The sequence below is a fragment of the Ciconia boyciana genome, chromosome 1, assembly GCF_034638445.1.
Source record: "Ciconia boyciana chromosome 1, ASM3463844v1, whole genome shotgun sequence".
Classification (NCBI taxonomy): domain Eukaryota; kingdom Metazoa; phylum Chordata; class Aves; order Ciconiiformes; family Ciconiidae; genus Ciconia; species Ciconia boyciana.
This window is the reverse complement of record NC_132934.1, coordinates 163038536-163065025: the sequence shown is the minus strand read 5'-3', so window position 1 is coordinate 163065025 and position 26490 is coordinate 163038536. Positions and strand designations below refer to the sequence as shown.

General features: G+C 38.5%; 1 protein-coding gene across 1 annotated transcript in view; it reads left to right on the top strand.

The window, feature by feature from the left end:
• GPC6 (glypican 6) overlaps positions 1-26490 on the top strand; it is a 786710-nt gene that overhangs the window by 699345 nt on the left and 60875 nt on the right. Inside the window, exons 5-6 of the mRNA XM_072854005.1 lie at positions 17078-17208; positions 25098-25241. Coding sequence (XP_072710106.1) covers positions 17078-17208; positions 25098-25241 — 275 coding nt within the window. The remainder of the gene's footprint in view (positions 1-17077; positions 17209-25097; positions 25242-26490) is intronic.

Below are 26490 nucleotides of genomic sequence, written 5' to 3'. Positions count from 1 at the left end.
ATCCACTTTTGACAGAAAGGAAAGAAATATAAAGCATGCAAAGACTCATGGTTTTTTATTGATGACTCATCTAAGAGTTCATGGAGAATGTGAGCAAGTGATTGATATAAACTGACTAGCTAGGTGTGAAACAATTGAGCTGAATGTGAAAAAGGGTATTTTATCTGATTGTCAAGAACGTGCACAACACAGTGCAATCTCTTTTGTAAGCAAATCCGTAAAACTACTAATCAAAGAGGATGCCATAATGGTAAAGGGATAAATAACTGCATAATGACAGTATTTGTCTGAGAGATGAGATTCTTTCAAACAACATGAAGGTCTACAAAGCATCCACACTTCAGAAACCCTTAGATGTATCATAAATTACAATAAAAATAAAAATCCATCTTTAAATGACCAAAAAAGGTTCAGAACAAATGTGTTTTTAGTGACCTTTGTCCCCATGAATAATTGTTTTGTTCTTCAGTGTGGAAAGGATTGAGATTCCCCTGTATTCTTCCCCTGTATTGCAGATTTTTTTTTCTAATCAGCCAGAAGAACCCATCAATCTGCTATCACAACCTGCTCACCATTTTCTCAGCACACAAAGTCTGTTGGGGAGCTGGAATGAACACAAGCTGGTGTGTAACTCGTTACGCCCTTCCTGATCAGCATTTATTGTTACACCTTCCTGCTTCTCCACAAAATACAAAGGACTAAAAACCATTTACTGTTTAAACCAAGATTGATTTATGGGCACTTTTTTGTTTTAGGAACAATTAATTTTTATATCGGGCATTCACTGAAAGGCATATATATCTTGGCATATCAAGATGTCATTTCACTGTTGATGTTTTCTTTTTCATCTATTCTGCGGAGGCATTCAAAACTTCCTAAGTGCGTTCCAAGCACACGGTGGTTACTGTAGAATAACAAAGGTCTAAGAACAACAGCAGATGCAGGAAAGGAGTCCAAATGAGAAGCAGAAATTGGGCAGAATTTCATTCTTGGCACTGTTTTCACAGTGCTCTGGTGCCATTCTGCCAACCCTTTGCTGTGGCCCATCTTTTGCTGCTGATTCACATCACTGTAACAGTTTTGGCTTTGGCTACAGTTTCCAGCACCATGGCAATCCCCTATTTCAACTTCAGCAAAGCAGACTCTCTCTGATATGCTGTTTCCACTCCATCCTTCTGGAAATATTTTTCCCTGCAGTGTGCACATCCCATTCTGGAGCTGCTCTTGCTGCTACAGAGGAGGTCTGGTACCTCCTCTCCATGGTCACAACCTTCCAACCCACACAACGTGCCTCTGGGTGCACCCACCGTCTAGCCCTGCAGTCACCTCTTCCTGCAAACACCTGGGATGGTGGGCACCACTTGAGATCCTGAAGCAGATGGCAGCACCAGTTTGAGTACCTGTAAAAGCCACTCTAATGCAAGCTGCCTTTTGAAAGGCAACCTCCTTCCCATTCCCATCATCTTTTGGCTGCTCTGCAGTAGGTCACACCCTGCTGAAAATGAACCTGCTTGAAAAAAGGATTCTGTTTCCAACCAGCTCCATCCCTCCCTGCAGCTGTCTCTGCACTCTCTGAGCACCAGTCCTGGCATGGGGCAGGATGAAATTTTGTCCTCAGTGGCGTGGGGGAGAAGAAGTCACTTTTTCAGTTGGCTTAAACAGGTTGTGTGACTGCACCCTGAGCTGGGCAGGCACAGTTGGCCAGTCTTCTGCCACTGCTTTCTCATTTCTAGACTGTCCCTTTGAAGTTATCTCCTCCATGCATAACATCCAAGTCCTCTTTTTCACTACTCCATGTAGATTTCCAGGCTGTATCATGCATCCCGGATAGCAGAAGGACAGGAGAAAGTGCCTGAGGAGACACACGTACACTGTTGTGTCCCTCGTCATTCCTTCAGGCAGCTATCCAGAAGCATGCAATCATGCCATGACTGCAATCGTTATTCACTACATTTCATAGATCAGATTTTATAAACACAAGTGGATTTCCAGTTCTACTGAAGCATTTATACTAAAGGAAACCACAAGTATGAATTATAGCCAATCTGGCATGCTTTTTTTTTGTAACTGGCCACTCAGTTCACAGCAAATGGATTTCCAGTTCTTGATTAGATATTCTAGCCTTCCCATAAGAAAGAAGGAAGGAAAAGCTTTCTAGTAAAAGGCATAATAGAGGTATGGAAATATTTCATATTCTTTCCTTGCCAGAGCCTCTTTCATTTTAAATTAGTGAGATTCCTTCTTATCAAAGGAAAGAGAAAAATAAGAACTGTCTTTTCACATATTGTCTTTTTACATTTAAGTGACTGATGTTTTAGTGAAATTTTTCTGTGTCGCATTTCTGTCAAGAAATTGTGGGCTGGGATGTGTGACAAGGCTGAACAAATTCGGCTGAAACACAGACACAATAATTTGTTCATGAGTAAAAACTCCTCTACAGATATTTGTGTAAACTAACACCAAGCACACAAATATTTGCAGAAAAATAAACAAATAAAAAAAGTTAAGCAATATGGTCAGAGCAAGGGTGAGTTGAATTTCATGGCTGTTATCTTTCCATATATAGAGAGAGAGATAAATGTTTGAAATAATCAAAATAAATATTTCTATTCCATGGCTTGAGTGAACATCACCAAAAGGACAGACTTGTTCCAGTTCTATTTGTGCAACTCACCTTTGAAACAGCAGGTTGTCTAACTTGCTTTCCTAAAAGAAAATATAGATAGTATCTATCTGCTTTAGGAGAAAGGATGTTGCTAGGCTGATATAAGTATTATCAAGGCCTTTCGGTATTCTTTCCTGGTTGGGAGAGGAACATAATGTTACCAAGTTAATCATCATTATTTATATTATTAACTGTTATCTTTCTGTATAGAGCTTGTGGGAAACAGTGAGGACAAAAAATGTGTCTTAAATGTTCCTTTTACTGAAGTGGAACCCAGTCGACAAGTCTTTGGAGGCCTTTTTTAGTTACTGAATGTTGGCAACGTTACGTGCCTGTGGAAGGGTTTCCCCTCCTAGCAGATATGATCCAGTATCCAGTGCAGCATATCAGGGTCAGATGTCACTTTTCCTATTTTTTTCCTTGAAAAAATATGACAACTGTAAGTAGTGTTTTAAGAAAGTAAACATTGCTGTACCAATTTTTAGAATAGTGTTTGCTGTTCTTTTTCTGCCTCCTCACTTTTGCTCTCTCTTGAAAATGTGAAAAACAACTTCCCCCATAGATGCTGTCCTATTCTATTTGACAAACATTGATTTTTCTCCCCCATGCTTTGAGTGAAGCCAAAACTGGCATGGCTTATCTTGTTTAATAGGAACAAAAATATCAACTTAATTACCACCTAGTCCTGTCATGCCAAAACATGTTTCTTTCTACATAGCACTGTCCACAGGTATCAGTACAGCACTGGGAAGAATAGTTGTTCTTTTGCTGCCGTGCACTCAGTTAAGGGGAAACAAAATTGGATCTCTTCTGCAAAACCTGAGAATAGGAATGAACAGCCTCCTCCAAACCAAATTGTTGAAAAGATGCTTTGTGACTTTAGCAGGCCTTGGATCAAGTTCTATTTTCTTGGCAAATATAAGTACTAATAATAATCTTAATGTCTTCATTAAAAGTTATAATGTTTAAAGATTATATCTTTGTTTTTACACTTTTGCATTCAGAAAGTCTGAGATCAATGTTATTTTTGATAGCAATAAACCATGGGTACAACAGCATAGGATAGAGCCTAACGTTTCTTCTTCGTTTCTGTGCTAGTGCATCTGTACCCTGTTCTTGCTTATGCCTGTATGGAACTGGAAGAGCTGCAGTGAAATCAGTGTTAGTATCCCAGAGCTATAACCAGGTTTGCGATAGCAGAATTTCACCAACATTTGTTATTCTAGTAAGCAGAGGAGCTGGATTAAGTGGATGTGCATAAAGTTTAGGAATTGCATGAAAACTGGCCTCGAGCACAGCTCGAGGGGGAGCTCAGGTGGGTAAGGAGGGTGGGACAGAGCTGTGCAGAGGCTTGAATGCAGAGGCATGAACCTGATGCTCTTGGGGCAGCTGCTAAAGAGGGGGTCCAGTGTGAATAAATTCACAACGAACTTAATTCCTAAATAAACTGGGTGGATGGGACCTCTCTCCAGAGTTCTCCAGAGCTGACTACATCTCCTCATTTAGTGGACAGAGAATCAGGGAGGACTGTTCCGCTAAGTGCTTAGAATTGTAGGAACAGGTTAAAGCTCAAAGTTACGGAGAACTGATCCCAAAATATCCCCATACCTCCATAGATTCCCTAGTCTGTTTTTACGGCATTCAGCAGTCTTATGGGGAAATATAGTTAATTCATATTCATAAAGCTCTCTTGGATGAAACTGGAGCTGATTGGATGAATTTTTTTCTGTTGGAATATGCTCATTTTAGAAAAAAATTTTGAGGGAGAATTAATCTGATGGTTCCCTGGCCACTGGCCTGGAAACCTCGCCAATGTGCAGCTAGCCAGCAATCTTTCTGTGAAAAATGTTCCATTTTTAAATTTTTCACCCTCACTTAAAACAAATTTTTTCTGGCTGTGAAAGTTTTAGTGGGAACAGATCTTTTATTTTCTGGCCAACACTGTGTGTTGTTATTAATATTTATGATGATTACAACATATCAGGCAAGTGGCCTTGTGTGATGAACATTAGCTTTTTATATTACTTTGACCTTCTCTAGACTGGACGAACATTTTTACTCTTGATCTCCCAATCATTTAAAAGATCAGGACACAGATAATTTAGAAGAATTAAGGAGCTCAAGTGTAGGATTTTACAACGTTGCCCCTATCCTATTGATTAGTTCTGTTTCATCCCCATAATGTAGTTAGTGCAGCTAGGCAAACAAACAGAAATTGCTCTTTCCTTTCAAGATGAATGTCAAAACAATAAATAGATTAGTCATACCAGCTGTATTGATTTGTGACAAGCTTGATGTATGCAATCGTTTGGGATTACAACATTTATCTGGGGGGAAAAAACCCACCATTTTTATCTGCTGCATTGGGGTTCACTGGGACAAAATGCTGTTAGGCATCTCAAAATTCTCTGCACAGTGGCAGGCTTTTAAATGCAATGAGATATCCGCAGTACATTTCCATATTAATCAATAAGATGAAAGGCAAAAATCAATTTTGTCTGTGCAACTGTGTGTGACACCTCCCTAAGAGCCATACCATTGTGATGGATTCATGCCAGCAAAGCTGGCCATAGGGTGATTGTTTATTTATGGCAAGGAAAGGCATAAAGTCAGCTTCGTGACAAAGTAGCAGGAAAGATGTTACTCATAGGATGTCTATTCAAAAATCTGGCATTGGTACCCGGGAAATATGTATTTCAGATCTTAACAGCAATTATGGTTTCCCACATAAAACAGGGGCAAAAATTTTCTTTGATTCAGAAGAAAAAAAGGCTGAATTTACCAAAGGAACTGAGGAGCATCCAGATGTTCTCTGATAGTCATGGCAACACTAAGGAATTTGCCACATAGTCTTGGGATTAGCAAGGTATCGTCATTGTAACATTAAAAAATTAATAAAATTTGATCCTCTAGTTTCATATTCTATATCCCCCTTCCTGTATGGGAATAGACAATGAACCTTAACACGTCACCATGTCACCTGCAGCTTGGCTGACATCTATTACATCCTCCAGTAATTCTTCTAATTCAAGATTGTAGAATGTTAGATTATGACTTGTGTCCTATTTAAAAGCTTACATTTATAACTTTCTCTGCAGTGCAGTATCCAAGATGGTATTTCACTGTAGATTTATTCATAAATATAAACATGTTTTCTTTGGTGCTCTGTTCATTCCCTAGTTATTCCCGATATTCAGTGCAGGGGTTTTTGATGATTGCTAAACTGATGGTATGGTAGTATGAACTGAAAAGCTTGGTTTTGAGTGACAGTAGTCATCTCAGAGCCCTTCATTACCTAAAAAATGTTAGAATTTATTTCTCTTTTCTTACACTCATCACTTGATTCCATTTTACTGCTCAGTCATTCAGTATCATAAGGTTCTTCTCAGATTTTCTGGGACAGTCTTCATCTTTGTTCTCCTGAACAGTGACACCAGTGTGCTTCTTCACCTCACTGTTTACCCCCATTCCCAGATCATTTATGAAAAGGTTACAATAGCAAAGTCTTAAGCATAGAGTCCTGTGGAGTCTGTTAAAAATGTCTTTGGAGCAAAAGTTATCCCAATCTAAGCTTTCTACAACTAACTCAGATTGTAAACCTAACGTCTAGATAGGTGAAATGAATCGAAGCCCCACCACAGAATCACAGGAAAAGTCTGGGTTAGGAAGGGACCTGTGGAGAGCCTCTAGTGTCCAACCTTCAGTTGAAGGCAGGGCCTTAGATTAGGTTTTTCAGGACTCTGCCAAGCCAATACTGAATATTTTCAGTGAGAGAGATTCCATCACATCCCTGGCCGACCTGTTCCAGGGTTTAATTGTTCATGTGGTGATTTTGGTTTTTTTCTTATAGCCAAACAGAAACCTGTGCCCATTGTGTCTTGTCCTGCCACTCCACATCCATGTGAAGACAGTTTCCCCATCTTCTCCATACCTACCCTTTAGGCACTGAAGACTGATGAGATCTCCTCTGAGCCTGTTCTTTGTAAGCTGAACAAACCCAGTTCATTCATCCTTTCTCTATTTGTCAAGTTCTCCAACCCTTTTATCATCTAGGTGGCCATCCACTGGACTCTTCTAACCCAAAGAATGGCTAAAAATTCATTTATAATCTTAATGCAGCACTGAAGATGCACTACATCCAGCAATAGGGAGACAATACGGAACACAAAAGAATATTCAAGGAAAAGAAAAAATAGAATGAGGACCAATGTCCTTCTGTAAGTACTTCTCAGTAAACTGCCAATAAGAATGGCAAGTCCGTTTGTTAGGTTTAAATTGGGTTTTTACAGAAGATGTTAAAGTCATAGATGCCACCACACTTATTAGTAGAAAGATTATGTGTAGATTAGATGCTGCTAAAGGGTGAAGTTATTCTTGAAATAACCAAACAGTTTCTTGAAACAAACTGCTTATAAAAGTAAAATATGTATCACTTTTCAAGAAGAGATAATAGACAGCTCATTAATTATGTTTTCAAAAGTGTACCATACTTTCTGTCAAGGTTGGAAAAAGTTCTACTGCACAAAATTTAGAAAGTAGGGAATGAAATAAAAACCAGTGCAGAAAATATAATAACTAAATTCTGAAAATGAGGAGACACTTGAAAAAATATGTCAAGACTAACATGGGAAATATGAATTATAAATCAGTTGTGATGAAGAGGGTAAGGAAATCAGATGCATTGGGGGAATCGAGACAGTTTTCTGAGTCAGACATACGGGCCAAAAAGGGCCTCTGCAAAACAACACTAATGAGATCCAACTTCAAAAGTCTAATTAGTCCTAGACACCACAATACCAGAGAGCTCTTTTAAAGGAAATAAAGAAAACAGCAAAAGACCTGAGGAAATCACTTATGAAAACAGAGTAAAAAAATTAGCATGGAAAGTGTGACTGAGCACAAACTAAAGGAGGGTATGATAGATGTCTACAAATATCTGAGGAATGTAAAATCCAAGAAAAGAATAGGAATGTTTAAGATGATATGAGGTAGCTTATTAGAAATAGTGGAGTGAAATTAAGCAGCAGAAAAAATATACTGCATAACTGGACGAATATTCTGGTAGTGATGTGCAGTAGACAATGAAATAGCTTTCTTAAAAAAAAGTGGGAAGAACATAACTAAGCTATTTTTAAATTGGGCTGGACAGGTCGCTAGGGAATGTATACCATGGGTAGTAACACTGCATAGGCAGTGGAATGTCTGAAAAGATCTTTGAGGTTCTAACGTCTGTGACTGTACCAACATAATGCGAGCTATATACTCAGGAGATTTTTCCTGAGGAAAGGATACATTAAATACAAAATTTCAGGCTATGATTTGCTGTCTTCAACCATTTGAGCATATCTCATCGAAGAAGAGTCAGGAAGATGGACTTTTTTCAGTGTTCCAAACCCCACATATCTTGAAAGAATTAGTCTATGTTAATATAAATTTTAAAAACTGACTATAGCAGGTGGCATACAGGCATACAGCAATGAGGGTTATTTTATTTACTAACAACATTTTCTGTGACTGATGATGAGACTATTTAAACATCTCTTGGCATATGGAAAAAGCAACAAGACAAAGATTTTATAAATGTATTGCATTTTATTAATTGATTCATGTCAAATATTCAGACAGAATCCTCAACAACATTTGGCAATAACATTTGCTAAAAGTCCAGTTTAGAAGAACATCTTGCATTCAGCTCCTGTAGGGAACTGGAAGAATAATAATAGTAGACAAGGATTAACATTTTGTCTAGTCTTCGCTACTTTATTTTTGCATACGTGAACAAAAATAAGATATATCTAATAACAGTGCACTAAATTATTTAGAATTGCTCAAAGTTACAGAAAGACAAAGAAGCAAAATCATTTTAATATGGTCATTTTTTCAATACATAGAAGAAAAATGTATGCTATGTGAAATGCTCAAAAAAATCTAGTGAACCTGCAGTTCACCCTACAAAATCCATGTTGTTGCTATCTGCTGCAATAAGATGACAACTGTGTTTCAATAACTTTTTCATACATATATTGTACATGATATTAAACTGATTTCTTGAGCTGCTCTACATAAAAGAGACAGTTAGAGGCAAACCCAGCAGGAGTGATAAAAAATTCTCCGTTATTACAGAACTGGGTATGGAAAACTTTTGCTTATTCATACTGTTGACAATTCTTTTTTTCTTTTTTTGAGAGAAAAGTAAGTGATATTGTCATCAATCAACATGGCTACATAGCTGATCAGAAATATCAAAAAAACACATTATAAAACTTAAATCTGCAAATTCTTATAACTGAAATTAAACGTAGATAATAAATAACTAGATCTGATTACATAGATAATAAATAACTAGATCTGATTATCTACACACATTTTTAAAGTTTGCCTTTTTAATTAATTGGTAATTAACCTGGCAGGGACTATTCTGGGTTCCAGTCCCTCCTGCAAGAACTTATGATGTGCTTTTCATTACATCAGCCTTTGGACATCAGCCCTACAAGCATAAGCCAGAAAACTGGATTCACTCCTTCATAACTGTGTGTCTTAAATGCTAAGATAGAGACTATTCTTTCTGTCCAGGTGAATAGCTAAGTATTCCATAGAAACAGCTTTGAAAGGAGAGCTATCAGGCACATAAGAAAGCAGAGGTGGAGGGTGTTTTTCCAGCAGGTAAAATTTTGAGCCTCCTCACAGCAGGCAAAAAAATTGAAATGAATCTCCCACATCTTGGCTGTACTGTGTAAGGGTAAGCACCTTCAGGACTGCATTCTTCTTCACTACTCCTTTGAAGAACTCCATGCTCTAGCAAGAGCTACAGAAACAATCAGCTCAGAAGGGCTGAGAGGGTGAACAGATCCCTGCCATGAAGTGTTATTAAGCTTTAGAAAGCATTTAAGACTGATCTGAAGTTTGTATAGGGTCCGACTTTGGCCTTGCATATTACCAATGTTTTCTCAGAAAACAGCTCCGCCGTACAGATCAGGATGGGATTCTGGCCGCTGTGGCAGCTCACTAAGGGAATGCAGACCCCTTTATTCACACACGCACACACATCTTGAACCAGCTGCCTTGAACCATAGCCTGGACATCAAGACCATCCAGACTCTGCACCCAGACCAAGACGGTCCACCAAGTATCCCGCTTAGACCTTAGGTCTTTCCAGCTGCTGGTCTCCTCATACTCACCAGGTAGTCCAGCTTGAAGTTTGCTAGCAGGACATTGTTCACACACACACAGAGAATACGCTGCACACCCACACTATTATTCTCAACCAGAAAATGGTTAGGAATAGAGTTTAATAAGAATATAGAGCAGACTGCAGGGATCAGGCAGCCAAGTTTGCTGACCAGCAGTGCCTCCACATGGATGGCCTCTTTCAGATGTCCTCTTCTCCCCACTTTCCCATGCTTGTTCTCCAGCTCACCTTAATCTATCTCTTTCTTTGCCCTTGTTTTCTCCCATGTGAACAACCCACCCCAGGTACTTTTTCCCCTTTACTCCCTGTTTTGCTAACCGTCTGTGAAATCCTGTCATTCTTCATGGTGCTGCGACTTTTGTTCAGCTGCCTACTCTGTTACTTGTTACCTCCAGGAAAATCTCACGCCATGTCAATCAGTTCCTCATGTTTTGCTCACTTACCTAAACCTGAGGCAAGGACTAGTCATTTGCCTGCATACCTTAACAGATAAGCTTAACTGGATATTGATAACTGAGTATCCAAATAAGGAATATTAAGACTCCTTTTACACAGGTGCTAACATGAGTTTTAAGAAAACTACTTTCCCCCCACAAAAAAAAAGAGCAATAATTAGAGAATTATAATATTATTATGCCAATACATATGTGGAGCTTAATGATAGTCAGAGAGGAAATCTGTCAATTAAGACTCATCAGAACAGAACTGTACAGTGTTCTCACATGAATAATAATGTGAAAAGGGGACTGTGGACCCTAAGAAAAACAGCAGTTTTGGCATCACTGCCATGCCTTACTCTGATTTCCTGAGAAAAGAGTTCTTAGCACCTCATTAAACGTGAGGTGGAGTTTTACTTTCCTCTTCCTGAATTTTTTTAGTAAATCATAATCTAGCAGTAAAAGTTTTGGCAGAGTATTACAGGGATGTATTTCCACTGTTATTATATTTCTGAAAAGTCAATATGTACCCATATTTCACTTTTCAATTTTTATTTTGTTTCATTAATTTACCATCTAACACTCTAAAGATTTTAGGACCACTATTTATATTTAGTGTCATGATGGAAAACTCACTGAGTTTTGCCTACATGACATAGTAAATACAGCCCAAACTCCCGTCTCCCCTTGCCCTTGGTCAGAAGGTTGGGAAGCTATCAAATGAGCACTGCTTTGCAGCCCAGCATATTAACAGTTATATCCTTTTCCAAAACAGTCATTGCCACTCTCAAGGTCATAGTGAACTACAATAAGTTGCTCAGTCTGTTTACAACTGATTCATCTTCTCTTCTTCTGCAGTACATGGACTTGTCCATAGACTAATCCTTTGAAGCTTCCCAAATAAAAATTTATCCTTACATTCTTTCACAAGCAAGTATGTAAACAAGCACTTCACAGTTCCTCTTAAATAAGTGTTAGAGCACATATATGGGACTAGAAAAAATAGAAACCTCCTGATAGGAATTTTAAAATAAGATCTTCCTCCCTTTTTTCCCAAAACAAAATATACCTTAAGATTTTGTGAAGGACATGCAATTTAGTATTTTACCATTCTTTGTCTCCCTGAAGAAACAATGTTTTTAGAGACTTCATCCACAGATGCTTTTCTGAATTTCCCTGGGGAAAACTCAGCCACTGCTGGAATCTCACTGATAATTTAAAAGTAGAAGAACAACAAAGTGTGCATGAAAGGAAAAAATGATGTTACAGCCAAACTAACACAGACTCAAAAAATGCCTTCCCTTATCAGCTCCCTGAGTCTTCCCTATCAGCTCCCTGAGTCTTCCCTATCAGAACCTCTTTACATTTTCTTGATGATAGAAAGGTGGCAAGAAAAAGGAGGCACTAATTGTTTTTACAGGAACTTCATGGTTTGTTAGCGACTAGTCTAGTTTGGGGGTTTTTTCACTTGTCAGATGTCTCATAAATCAGTGTCCTTGCCCCTGCTCATTTTGTTTCAACCTGGGATTTACTAGGAAGCTTTCTGGAAACCTGCCCTGAAGGAAATGCAACATAAACAGGAAGACATCACTTTCAGTATCAAGATAAGTCAAAAAGGCAGTGACTTGATGCAGTTCCTAGGAAACAGAGGCAGATTCTTGTCTATTTATATTATTAGTCTATCCATTATTTTGCCTGGAGATGATCAGGGTTCACAAAACATCATTGCATCTTGAAATTCACAAATGGCCTTTTGAATTTTTAAGTTATACAATAAATCACTTCTATCATGGTGATCAGCTTTGTCCGCATGGCACAAAACATGGCCTTAAAATGGCACCTATAAAACTTAAAAAAAAAAAAAATCCATGAAGTAAACCAAAAATTTCTGCAGGATCTCTTTCTTATATATTGCTTAAAATGAAACAATGTCCTTCTAAGAGCCACTGTCAAATATCTATGGTATTTCTTGGTGTGGACAAGGGAATATAAAGCAGTTAAACAGAGCTGCTGTGCTCAGCCAGCAGAGACATTTTGGGGCCCCTGCAACTACACCCTGGGACTCCAGTAGACTTGGTTTTTTTAGCGCATCAGGAAGGTCTCCACTCCTATTTTGAGCAACACACATCTAGCAGGAGAGGTCGAGAGCAGTGGCACTGACCGCGAATCTAGTGTGCCATATGCTCTGCACTTTCTCAGGACTGTTTCGCAAGCCCATGTCCTCAAGTGAGCAATTAGTCATGTTTATTGTTTCCGAGTCGCTAACAAACCCGCAACGCAAGAATGACTTACCTAAACTGAGCTGCTGGTCCACTCACCTGGCAGCTAGATGCCAGCTTTTTGCCAAGTGCTGTAGTATATGGAGAGGGAAGACATGTACTTAGCCTAAGCAAAGCAGATTTTGAAAAATGTAAAAGAGGTAAAAATAAAGAACAAATGTAATTGAACAATACAGTCCAAGTGTATTAACAACATAAAAACAGGTAGTCAATTAATCATTCAGTTTTCAGATTTTTATAGCACAAAATAATTAAGCTCCCAATATCTACTATTTGAGCTAATTGAGAAATTATTAAACCCACACAGAGTCCCACTGAACTGAATTAGGCTTTCTTTGAGTTCAAAGGTCTGTTCTTGAGAATTAAGATTTCAGGACTAAAGCATATAGATTTTCTTAACTTCATTTTGAAAGCTTTCCAGCTTCTCCTGTAATAATATTCATAACATTTTTAGGAGAAAAAAAAGAGTTGGGACAACAGTGTTGTGTTTTTTGTTACATGATTATAGATTTGAAGAGCTACAGTCTGGGAAGCACCATTACATCATTTCGACTGTCCTGTCATAAATGTCAGATCACTAAATTTCATCTGATTTTCACTATATTCAGCCTAACAGCTTTTATTTCATTCAATTGCATAGGATAGCTGGTGTGTGTATATTGTATGTGTCCTTACAAAACTGTGCGAGTGAATAATAAGGTTTAGCACTGCAGTGAGGGTTAGGGCTGGCAAAGAAGTGGATGCAACCTAATGAGCTGAGGAAATATTTTCCAAGAGAGGAATTCACCTTAAGACACTGTGGGGTTTTTTTTCCTAGAGATCAATGTTAAGGATAGGAGATTCAGTCTGAATTTTAATCTGAGGGCTAACTAAAAAATCAGTAGATAGCAGCTAGTTAACTACAGTAGTGATTATGTTCCCAAGGGGCCTGCACACTCGCAATAATATGACTGCCTTGCTCCTCAAGGCTTCTCTCAGTCTAGGGCTGTCAGATATCACCTGGATGGGTTTGACTTAATATTAGGGACAACACAATGGTTAGGGAAAGGGTAAAAGGAAGAGGTCAGTGAGACAGGCTAAGAAAATCATTTTGGAGTTCATAGAAGTGGCACTTGCTCATCCTCTTTTGCTCGACTGAGCTTGTACTCCTGCAAGAACGAGACAGGAGTAACCCAGCAGTCCAGTCACTGCTAAATCAGCCATGGCCCCACTCCCCTGCTGAAACTGAAGAAGATAAAATGAGTCCTCCAACAACATTATTTTTCCATTTGTGCAAGAGCTCATCTGAACTGTGCAATTGCCCAAGACTAGTCTGAGCTGAGCCCTAAAATGAGCCTTAACTGGAAGCACAACTTGTGTCAGCCTCAGAAATAATGTTGCAGGAGGAACCTGGTTTACCTTAGCCCTTCAAGCCTCTCTCATCCCAACATGATGATTAATCCATTTCTCACTCAGACTCTGCCTCTTCACTTATGTCACTGTATAGGCCTCTAGTTTAACACTAGTCCTGTCCCACATTCTAGCTCCGAAACAAAAATACAGACTGCTGATATAAAGATGTACCTGTCATCAGTAAAGGTGTGGATATTTCAAATTAAACTTCTCCCTTAACCCCTTGGTCCCTAGCCATATCCTTATAGTGCTAACTAAATAAAAGATTGCAGGGCTCCAGTGTCAAGTGATACTGTTGGCTCACAGCCTCACTGCTTCAGGCTAGCTTCTCCGCAGATTTGTGTTGTGAATAGCTGCCTGGAGTGGTCCAGAGTCATTCCAAGCCAAAGAAGGAGATAGCAATTAAAGAATATGGACAATCTGGGATCTGCTGCTTGATTTTGCTCTCTATTCTTTTTTTTTCTTTTCTTTCCCTTTTTTTTAGCATAAAGCTACAGCCCATGTGATTGAAACATAAACTTGACTCTAACCTTAACTTGAACCCAAGCTCTTGAACCTACCATCAGACCTATACCATACTATATCAACCAAGGAAGCTCAACAAAGCAAAAAGCTCAGAGACCTTTGGCAGCCAGGAATTACCCACATTTCTCAGCATTTGCCCACTTACAGTACAAAAACTAAGGAAAGACTAAGTCTATGGATAGGGTTAAGGTTCAGAAAATAGAAGCTGATGAACTAAAGGATGTTTTTTTCTAAAGGTACAAACTGTCTAAGCCAGGAACAGATCTTTAGTTTGCATCTCCTAGAACTATTAATTTTGAAGTTGAAGGCACTTTGCTTGAAGAAAGCCTGTTCTTACAGTTAAAGCTCTGGTTCTTGTTCAGTTAAGGATGATGCACTTTTCTCTTCTGCCACGTAGCTGAGATTCCACTTCAAGATTTAATTCAGAACTAGTGCCCCACGCCATCAGAAGAAACAGCAAGTAGACTCAAGCCACCACCCATTCTCATGAAGGGTCTCCAGAAATTACCTGTTTACTGTACTCTATTTCAACACAGTCTCTTATCTGAAATAGGTATTTCAGCTTAGCACTAGACTTGTCCAACCTGCTAGTTCCCAAAATAAAGTGTGCTCGTACAAAGAGGCAACTGTCCTTAACTTAAGCTGTGGGCTACTCCTACCAAAAAAAAACCCCCACCTTGTGACTGTTTTATGCATTAACCCTAGTCTTAACCCTAATCCTGAACTAAACCACCAAAATCCAGCCACCAAAACCTGTGCCCTAACAATGCCCAGTACTGGTTGTGGCAGCTGGGATTTAGGCTGACCACATTGCTCACAAAGTGCTATGGCATACATGTTTTATACAGGCATTCCGAACGTGTGAGGAAGAAAAGCCTTTATACTAGTCTACACACAAATTCTATTTGCATGTGGAAAAATTGCTAACTTATTGCAAGGATCTTTAAGTGTATGTGTGTGCATGTGTATATGTGTGTGTGTACATTTGTGTGTACAAAAACTGTTTTGTTTCCTCTATCAGAGCTAGACACTCGATCAGAGCTGTTTTCACCGAGTTTCCCACTGGAAAGCGTTTAAACTAAAGAATTTTAAAATAATGTACAGCCAAAATAACACCTCTGTTTGAAACCAAATTCCTATAATCTCACCATTTCTCACAGTTAGCAACAAGTGCTACACACCCCACTCCAAATAACTGGCATTACACTCTTTCCAGCCTAAAAGTACTGTGAGATATTAGACCCAAATTTGCAAAAGTGCTTAGGTACCACATGCCAAGTAATTTCAGTTTCAGTGGGATTTTTAGGCATGCATTGACTCCGTATAAACAACATATTGTAGCCCTTAGGTCAGGCTGTGCATGGGAGTCTGTCTCAACTGCTAGGGTGAGACACCAGCCTCTTCTTCCCATACATCCATGCACATATGCTTCTGTGGGGAGGGAGAAGATGGCCATGCAGGCTAGAAAGAAGCCCCAGGACTCCCCAGCCAAGTGTGGAGCTAACACTGTCATCAGGGCTACAGGGTGCTCCATGCCTTCTCCACTGCTGCCGTGGGACAGGTGCTTACAACAGCAAAGCATGCGTGGGGTCTGTTTCGGAAGGAAGTCTGGTTAACACCTTTTGAAGCCTAAGTCTGAGGGATAAAGAAGAGAGCATGTGAAGATTTTTGTTTATCATGTTAAAATTGCAAGTGGCATCTGTTGAAAGCTAATTAGATGCTGAAAATTTTAAATCCTAACATACGAGACAAGGACCAAATATGATTTTCAAAGGTATTGTATAAATCCAGCTTATCGCATGGCTATTGCCAGAGAAATTGGGATGAATCTGTGTCTGTGTATAGACAAACATGTGATGTATGGCAAAACCTTTTTTACTGTTATTAATTTCTGTTCAGTTGCTTGGGTTTTACTTGTTAATGAAAACAAATAGATAAAATTATTTTGGAGAGGGGCTTTAATGTAAATTAAGCAAACAATTGTTTTTAAAATCCAAAACATACAAAGAATATATTTTTCTGCATAAGACTTTCAACCATGTTTTGAAAATGTAGCAAGGCAAACATGGTTTATACCTATATGCTATGGCAGAAATCCAATATTCATCTGCTGTTCATATTGCAAGAAAATGAGATCATTAAGGTCAGAAAGAACAGCTGCTTTAATTATAACACCCTGATATATCATATCAAAGTTTTCATCATCTCACACAAACTCTAAGAACATACCCCAGGGATTAATTTCTATCATCCTGCTTTTTCTCGGGAAGGAGACTACATAAGTACACTCCAGAGCACTGGCTGCTTTGAGTGGTGGGATGCTGTGTAAAATAATTTTACCCCAAGCTCGATAATTCTATGGCAACTATTATTACTTTTATTCCTCTTTCTGTGATGGCAGTGGTAGGGGAAGATAATTTTGACAGCTGGGAAGCTGCCCTGCAGGCTTCATGGTCCTGCTGCCACACATCCCCACGGGCTCCTGCTTGGGAGCGCTTGGTACCCACGCCTCCGGCTGGCAACGCTGGTCTGCCTGAGGCACCCAAAGGTATCCCTTCTTTAAGGGAATGGCTGCTTTGTGTTTTAACAGATGCTATGCTTCTGGTAGCGGAGAGATTAGAGGGACCATTCAACATTGAATCAGTCATGGATCCTATTGATGTCAAGATTTCTGAAGCCATCATGAACATGCAAGAAAACAGCATGCAGGTGTCGGCAAAGGTACTGTGTGAGTCGCGCCTTCTCTGTTGCTGAATGTCACAAGCAGGGGGAAAAACATCTCCACTATTTTTCTGTCCAGACTTTAAGAAAGATTGTCCAGACCACTAGAAACTGCTTTTGCTCGTTCAACAGTTCACCAGACAGCGTTTGAATCCTTCATCTAGTTAAACAAGCTCGAAGTTTTCCAAAGGGAGTGGCAGGGAGAAAAGTACTTGTAGTACCTTTAGTAAACTCCAAATTATAGCTGTTGAGACAGTTAAGGAAAACAGAGAGTGCTGAAAATTAGTGGTAACTCCGTAAGCAGTATCCTGCAGAGTACGTTTGGTAACTTCTGCTCATGTCTCATCTGTGATTCTCCACATTAACTTCCAAACATATTTTGATTTGTTTGGGTCAGACTGAAGTACAATGTGTTTGAGATGAATACACAAAATGTTCCATTTAACCTCCTTTAATAGCCACTCAAGGGAAATATCATTACATTGGACAGTTTCTGATTACCAGACCTCAGTTTGATAGAGTTTTGTCTGGATTCTGACACAAAGATAAACAGAGTTAATGATACCAGCTTCCTCCTTTCCATTTTTAGTGTGTGTGTGTGTGTATATACAGATCACCACCACCTCTGAACCTCATGTTAATAAGATCCTTCAAATTCAGTAGCAGGTGCTGTTGAGACAATAGTCAACAATTAATGGCTTTTCCTTAATATTTATCAGTGCACTGCAGTTCAAAATCTAGAGTCAACAGGTTGCCAGGTTCTCTGCATTAGGAGTTTATACCTCCTATTGATCTCCCAATAGTCAGTCAGGTGCTGGCTAGACTGCCATCCAAACTAGTGAATTTCCATTGCTTGGAAGGAAGCTGTCGTAGCTGGGAAAAATGTGGGGACAAAAGGCAGGAGGCTGAGGTTAATATTCTTCCTGCCAACCCAAAATTAGATGCTTTTTATGGTCCCAGTGCTGCAGGTTGCTAAGGATTTCCTTCAAGATGCTTTTTACTTTCAACCTACATGAAGTTACTCGGATTTTAAAAGCAGTCTACATCCTGCGCGATGAGACTTTGTTCTGGCAGCAGTGATCAAGGCATTTAACAGCCAAATTCTCTCAAATATTTTGGAATTAAAGGCTGGCTTCAGCAAAATCAGCCCATAACTCAAAAAAAGAAACAAAAAATATTTTCACTGAAAACTCACCCAAGGCTCAGGTGTATTTCATTTTCTTATTTACTTGCTCAGTTCTCACAGTTTTTTGTTGGTCAGGAAGCTGCATCCCCTGCCAGAGTCAAATGACATCACCTTGGCACAAGCTCATCTCACTACTCGTTTGTAGCAGAGCAGATCATTTCTACTGTCCCTCAGAAATATTTTATTTGCTGTAAAGTTTGATAAATCACAGCAATTCCATTTGCAATGTAAAGTTTTTCTTCTAAGAGAAATTTTAGCCAATATTTTTTAAAATATTGAGAAACAGAAACAAAATTTTACCAGTGAAATTTATTTTATTATATTTTCATATATAACAGAGCTGTCTATCCTTGAGGGGCCTTTGTAAATTTCTGTGTAGACCGTTATTCTCCTGAAAAGTGATTTCCTTGTTTTCCTAGGTTATATCCATCTTTTTTCAGGTCCTAACACATGGAAATGCTTTATTCTTAAAGAAAAGTATAAGAAGGCAGACTTTGGGTTTAGTGCTGTGTTCTCCTATGTCATGTCAGATCTGTAGAGATGATATATGAGCAGACTTCGAATCAGACATCTGTCGTCTAATTTTTCCCCCTTATACATACTGACCACTTAGAGCTTCAGTGAAAATGACAGATACCTAGCCAGATGTAATGGGGTGCATGGATTGCAATAGCAAACCTTATGTAGGAGAAAAGCCACGCTTGTCAATTATTCTGAGACACCTCTCAGAAAGCTTCAGACAGGGTGCCGAAATCACGCTATTTTCTCTTTCTTCAAACAATTTTGTTTCTTGCATTTGACTGTACCCACTGAAAATGTGGTGACTAGGAATCACAGCTATTTTTCCACAAGTCAGTCAGTGCATTTTTAGAATGGGAAAATGATGATGCTCTAATAATGTTATGCCTGCAACACCCACATGCACATAGATTATTCTTCACCACTGACATGCAGCTTTTCTAACCTAAAAATCTGGTTGATGTCTGGGAGGAGGTGTATGCTGTATTTAGTAGAATTTGGGGCCATTTTGTGTAATGTTGTTCCTTTTTTAAAAGGAGTGGATCAAATGAAAACAAACAGTTTCTTCCTGAAGGACCTCTCACTAATCTCATCCTCTTTGCAGGCAGAAGACCCAGAGTTCATTTAATCCAAAATCCAACCCTCTCCTGTTTCAAATATTTATATAAAATTGCCCTATTCCAAAAGTCACTTGCATTAAATTGCACTATCAATTTGTCTTTGTATCACAAAATAATGTTTTGTATTATACCAACTGCAATTATATATTGAAATTTATTTGAGAAAAATAGAAGTATGTTCGACATAACACATTGACTGTACATTACTGTGCATATGGAGGCAAAATTAAGTGAGCAACAGTGTACATTTTCCAACATAATAAGTGTATGAAAATAAGTAAGAATGCATGCTTTTATGTGAATGATGAAGTCTTCAGTTTTAGACATCAGCAGAAAAATAAATCATGAGCTTCCTAAGTCTCCATTTTTATGGTTTGTCCCTCCATTCTTCACTTGATGTAGTACTGAAGGTTTTGTCCAATATCTTTTTCCTATAAATATGCACCTCCTATTCAGCACTATTCTTCTGAGAAATAGTCTTCATGGTTACAGTCATACTAATAAATAAAAGGGGGACAAGGACCAGTGCCTGATCTTGAGGCCAAATGTCACAGCCTGATTCATTTCTATACTGCTGAGAGCTACCTTCTCTGGAACTGTTTCATTCTGCCAAGGGCAAGTTGGAACAGTCCAAGAAAAATCCAGTGAGTTAACAATCAATGCAGACAGTCAGGGCTTATTGCTTGAGTTCACGCCTTGGCTTTCATTTCCTTAGAAGACACAAACCCTCTGTCTCCAGTCTTGATGGGTGCACATCAATATCGAGACAAAGAATTATAGAGGTGCCACATGTACCCCTTCTATCTTTGTACTTCCAACCAAGGACATACAGACTCAGCCATATGCCAGTACCTGTCACTGCATAAAATGGAGCATCTCTGTTCCTAGGCCATTAACTTTTCTTGATTGGGTGCTGATTGTGGTTGATTCTTTTAGCACAGTTCACATTAACTAGGTACTAGTATTATGTTAAGATCCTCCAACGCATCCTGAGGCTGGAATCTTTCTCTGTTTTCTTGACATTTCTCTGCAGTCTGTATTCAGCACTGGCTGTCTAGAAAGTCTAACCACAAATCTCTAGGCTTCATACGCTGCTCACCTTGTGTGGCTGTCATGTCCCTGAACAACAACCACACAAGGTCCTTATTTTGCCTCAGGGAAAGTCACATCCCTGACAGCTGCAATATCTGGAGATGCTTTTCAAAAAGGAGTAATGGTCTAGAAAGTCACACCCCAAGTCCTTTCTGCTAGAGGAATGTACATGCTCTGAATCAGACCTGAGTTTCCCTTCCCTTGAGTTTCTCCAAAAAGAGGCAAGGACTGAAGATCATCAAAACCAACTTCCATAGCTTCATCATCTAACACCCACAGCCATTCTGACAGAGTACCTTCTGCAAACCAAACCACACGGAGTGCAAAAACAATCAGTCTGGGCTGTCTGAGATGCCTCCCAAGACATCGGCACTTTTTAACAGTAGGCTTTGCAACCTGGGTCTACCCAGACTTCAGTGGTGTTCCCTGAAGGTTGCCTCTGGTAGAAGTCAGGCTGCAATAGATTTACCTTGCGTTTCTCCTGATAGTGTCTGAGACACGTTATCTTCATTATTGAAATCTGTTTGTTATTCGCCAGTGATGCCTCTTTGGTATTTGAACATTATAGTGCCAAACTCAGTACTCAGCAACAGCTTGATTATTTCTCAGGTAAAAGTTTCATATTCTGTATATTGTTTCCCACGGCTCCGTTCATATCCAAGATTTAGTCATAGCATACATTTACCTTATTCTTATTCTCATTCTCCCTGAGGTAATTCAGGGAGTCATATTCAGAGTCATAACACATAAATGCTCATTTCAATCCCGGCCAAAACAAAAGTGTTTTGGGAGCCTTCACAATCTTCCCATAAGGCTGTCAGTACCATTACTTTTGATTCCTGCTTCAAGTCAAAGATTAAATCCTACATCTGTTCCATTTTAACAATATGAATGTTTAGTAGTTAACATCTGTAGAGATTGCTCGTTCACAAGAAGTGGAGGAAAACTCAAAAAACAGCAGAAAAGATGTTATAACATCCATTTTTCTTCAAAATTGAGACAATTCCTAATCTGGTTGCATCAGCACAATTTTGTCTTCATTGCTACTCAAAACACAACATACTGGACTATTTTCTGCATTTTAAACAGTCTGATTCTATACAGATATGTTTGGTTGCTATAAATGTCATTTGGCTGCCATGCCAAGATTTTTCCACTTTCATAAAGGCTATCCCATAACTGAGTCTCCCCTTAGTAAGTCTTAAATCTACTTTTATCTGAGCTGATGGATGTGCCATTTTAACCCATAGATATATGTTCCTTTTTGGCAATTACTTCAACTAAAAGGATGAATGAGCTCCATGACATAGCAGACTACCTATGCATTATTTATAAGGAGGAAATCTTCATAAAAGTACATCCCAGGTTCTTCTTAAAATAGCCCCCGAGTTTCATATTAACAAAACCTCTTCATTTATCTATGTTCTTTCCAGAGCCCTGTGCAGGAAAAATATAATGGCATTTCAGGAAAAAATCAATGCTATGCTATCTGAAGATGAGAGAGTCAATGGAGCAGAGTCATATAGAGACACTCAACACAAAACACTGAGCACTAGCACATGTCTAAATAACAGTATGACTCAAGGCTTCATAGAGAACAAACTATCTGCTGGGATTCAAAACCTCGAGTTCTCCTGGAAAAAGGACTCTTTTTTTTACAGTATCTACTTCCTAGTCCTGAAGTAGATACCTCCATTTAGTCAGCTCGATAGATGTAATTCTTCACTGGCTCTGTTGACCTGATCTCATGGCTTGGTTCATATTCCTGACCATAGACATCTGGTGCTCTTTGTGACATCCTAGGATACCCCATTTGAGCTTTAGCTGCAGTTCAGTGGGGAATGGTCTTGTGCTAAGACAGTCCTAACAGATGTCTTAGATATCCCAGGACATCACAAACTACCATAGATGCTGATGTGAGAGCAACTGAAGGGAGCTTTTGATCTCCACTGTCTAAAATGGGGGCTTAGATGTTTAGCTTAAATATAGACAGCTACATGTACACACCTAAATTTAGGTTTCTTAATTTCAAATGGAATCCCTTGTCTAAATTCAGATGAAACGGACTACACCAATTATATATCAAATGCAATTTTTTAAAGAGAGTGGATTTATGCTGCCAATTCACAGCATGCGTAATGAAACACCTGAATATTTTTCCAGAAATTGCTCAGTATCTCTGAGTAGCATTGTGAAGACAGTATTTCATGTGCTGCTTCTTGGGAAGCATTTGTTAATTTCAGGTGTCATCTTTACATTTTCTGTTCTGTCAGTTAATACCTGGACGCAAATTAGAAAATGTCTCTTTTTAACTCAGAATTCAGTTACTGAATATTGCACCTTTACTGCATTTCTGCCAGGTCATTTAAAAAGTAAATTATTTCTTCTTCTGTGATGTAAAAATTGCTATCTAATTTTCATCTCTATTATTGTCTGGCTGTATGTAAATTTGTTCATATAAAACTGCTTGCTACAACTATTTGTATGAAGCTAAATGCCACAAAGTCGATGTTGGGTTTTTTTCAGTATGTCATAAGAAAAATGAAATATAAATTTTGTAGACTTGCAGTTACTCCACATGGTCATACAAGTAGCCTAAGAGTCACACACTGTGAAATTTAAGGAGAAGATTCAGTATCCTCACTTTCCTTTCCCCTGAGAGTCAAGTTGCATGTTTTGGATAATTGTCACTTGTCTTTGTAAGCAAATACCTGATTGCTTAATTGACTAAATGGGATTTCATAGATACCTAAATAAACGGTTATGTTTTCTGTACGTAATTTATCTTCAGTCAGAAGAAATATGAGTAAAATTTTGTAAGCATAACTGATGCCCCCAACATACATATTTGGCCCTTTAAAATGTACAGTATCATACACAATCATGTATAAATCCTGAACATTAATCTTAGTCAAATTTTCTTCACAGAGGAAAAATAAGATTCTTTCCTGCTGAAAAACTGAGAACTTTACAAGCTAATATCATCTTTCCTGTTTGATTAAATGAATTTGTTGTCCAATAGTCCTCATGCCTAGGGAGGCTAGAAACTATTAAAAAAATCTTACAGATATTCTCAAACCAGACCAAGCAGTATTCCACTCATAAATTAAAAATCCCAATGGCCATACAACAGCTGACTTGCTGGACTTTGAGCCAAAACAGACCTGATGGCTGGACATAAATTTAGTATGAATCAGTTTCTTTCAGCAGATTTTGAATCATTTAGGGCCTCTAAATTATATCGGGAAATAGTATCGGGAAACCTAACTATGAGCCAATTGTAATGTATCCTGAAAGCAACAAAAGTCACAACATCCATGGCTACTTCAGAGAGAACTACTCAAGGCAGAAAATCTAAAAGTCTAAAAGTGAAACATGAGTCTTTTTGATCACTGGCTCACAACATAGCTGCCACACAAAAAGGAGTAATCTGGTCCTGCAAACAAAACACAGCACCTGCATAAGAGTTTTCACCTCCACAAAACTCATTCAGACAGATAGTTTGTGTCTGGCATTAGGGTTTTGTAAAATACATCTTACAAGAAATTCTGACATTTAATTTTTTTTCTTCTGAATGAAGGCAAAATGTTGAAACAGCCAAAATACAATGGTCACAAAAAAGAAAGATGATTCCAGAACTGAAAAAGTTGGTATGAAGGCAAACACTAGGATCCTACTTCATCAAAGCACTTGAAAAATTTAACTCTGTGAATATTCTATTTCCTTTCAGCTGAGCAACTTCTGTGAGATTTCCTCTGGGATATATACTTGATATCCAGTAGTCAAAAAGTGTCCTCTGTGTCCTTTAGTATCCACAAGATATATGCTACTGAAACTTTTTTCCAAATGGAAGTATATGAAAAATTTCATAACCCTAAACATTATTTTTATACCTAGAAAACAAATACACTAGCAGAAAATAATTCTCACTATTGCCCACTCAATATGCCTCACCGCTCTTCTAGGGAGAGACTTGCTAGGGAATAAGAAAGTAATCCGGTTATAAGACTATTTCATCATTGACCTTTTCTCTGAGACTACAAACAAAATTACCAGGTAGGAAGAGCTGTGGGTAGGGATTATGAAAGAGCTGTGATTCTGGGTAAATACCACATTTTAACAAAAACTAAAACAATTATCAACTAAGTCCTGCCACAAAGGACTTCCTTTAGCTCATTTCTCTTCCTGGAAAGATAGCAATTAAAATGCTTTCAGATGTTAACTTTTTAGAATAATCAGATTCCTAAATTAAGGGTTTTTTAAGGTCCCTATATGTTTTTATATCTTCTCTGAGTAATTAATAATGCTTAATTATTAATCTGAGTTTTAATGCAGGGCAAGTGCTCAATTCACTATTATCAAAATTTCAATCAAAGCTGGTTTCAAATATATGAAAGAGAGGATAAAGAGGCTGTAAAATACTAGCTTCCCTTTTTCTGTGATTGTCATATAACCTACAATGTCTTTTTCAGGTTTTCCAAGGATGTGGCCAACCTAAACCAGCACCTGCCCTGAGATCTTCCCGTTCTGTCCCTGAAAACTTCAATACTCGGTTTAGACCATATAACCCAGAGGAGCGACCTACAACTGCTGCTGGCACAAGTTTGGATAGGCTGGTAAGGCAAAATATATTCCATTTTTGAATTAGTAGAAATGGCTTGGTAATATAGTACAAGAGTGATAATCTCTTGACAATTTTTTTTTAATAATTTCATAATCACTTTACACAGTTTCTATGCCAGCTGTTCCAACATTCAGTAAATCTTTTTTTTTCCATTGGAAATGGTACAGAATTTCATTGTAGGAGAATAATATGACTCAGTTTTTATGTGTTAGAAATGTTATAAGAGAATAAGCTCTGTCCTGCATGCCAAAAAACAGATGAGTCACAACAGGTACTTTGCAGTATAAATTCTCTTTGAAAAGTGATTTATAGCAATATTTTTTTTTTAATTTTATTAAAAATTTTTTTTATGTATTAAAGCAATTTTTAGCAGCTAGTTCTTTAACATACACACTCGCAAAGGCACATTGATTTGTTCCACTTCCTTACTTAATTATAAAATTACCACTGCTTTATTTCCATCCGTCTCAAAAATTGACTTTTATCAGCTAAAACTTCAGTGATCATTAATCTTACTTTATTTATGCAATCATTTTGAAAACAAGACTGTAACATAAGATTATTTTCTTTACTACCAGTCATTGGATTCACATTTCAGACTTCGATGTTCTTGCTATTTATACATCTATAGATTTATAGTGGACTAATTATTATAGCTGTTAACACTGTCTCAGCAATCATCTCGAGGTAAAGCCAATGAGCAAAATTAAAGAGTTGTAAAGCATCTGAATCAAAACAGACTGTATCTCATACCCTCCACTTGCCGAGCTTATTGCTGAACACTTGCATAGCATTGGTCGTCTTGCTGAAGAGACTCGTGCTCAGGGCTGTAGCAAGAGTGAGGGGAGAGGAGTGCCCAGCTGGAAACAGCCACCGTTAGTCGGGGGTATGAGGTTGCAGTGAGCTGCACTCCCACTGGGTACCAGGCAGGTTCTGGCTGCACTAGGGTACCAAAATGTCTTGCTATGGTTCTGATCACAAGCCTAAAACGTCTAAAAGTCTCTCCGACACGCAGCTTAAATCACTAAGCAGGAACCCAAATATACTAATTCAGATAAGGACCTGGGTATCTCCTTGACACCATCATTCAGCAAATTCCTTTGACGATCACAGGAGTTTTCCACAGTACCAAGTCTTTCCAGTCGCCTCTATATATGCTGTATTCTATCTATATACTGTACTCTGTCAACATTCATTGCAATTCAACTAAAAAAATACCATGGCATTTCTAGTCAGGACCT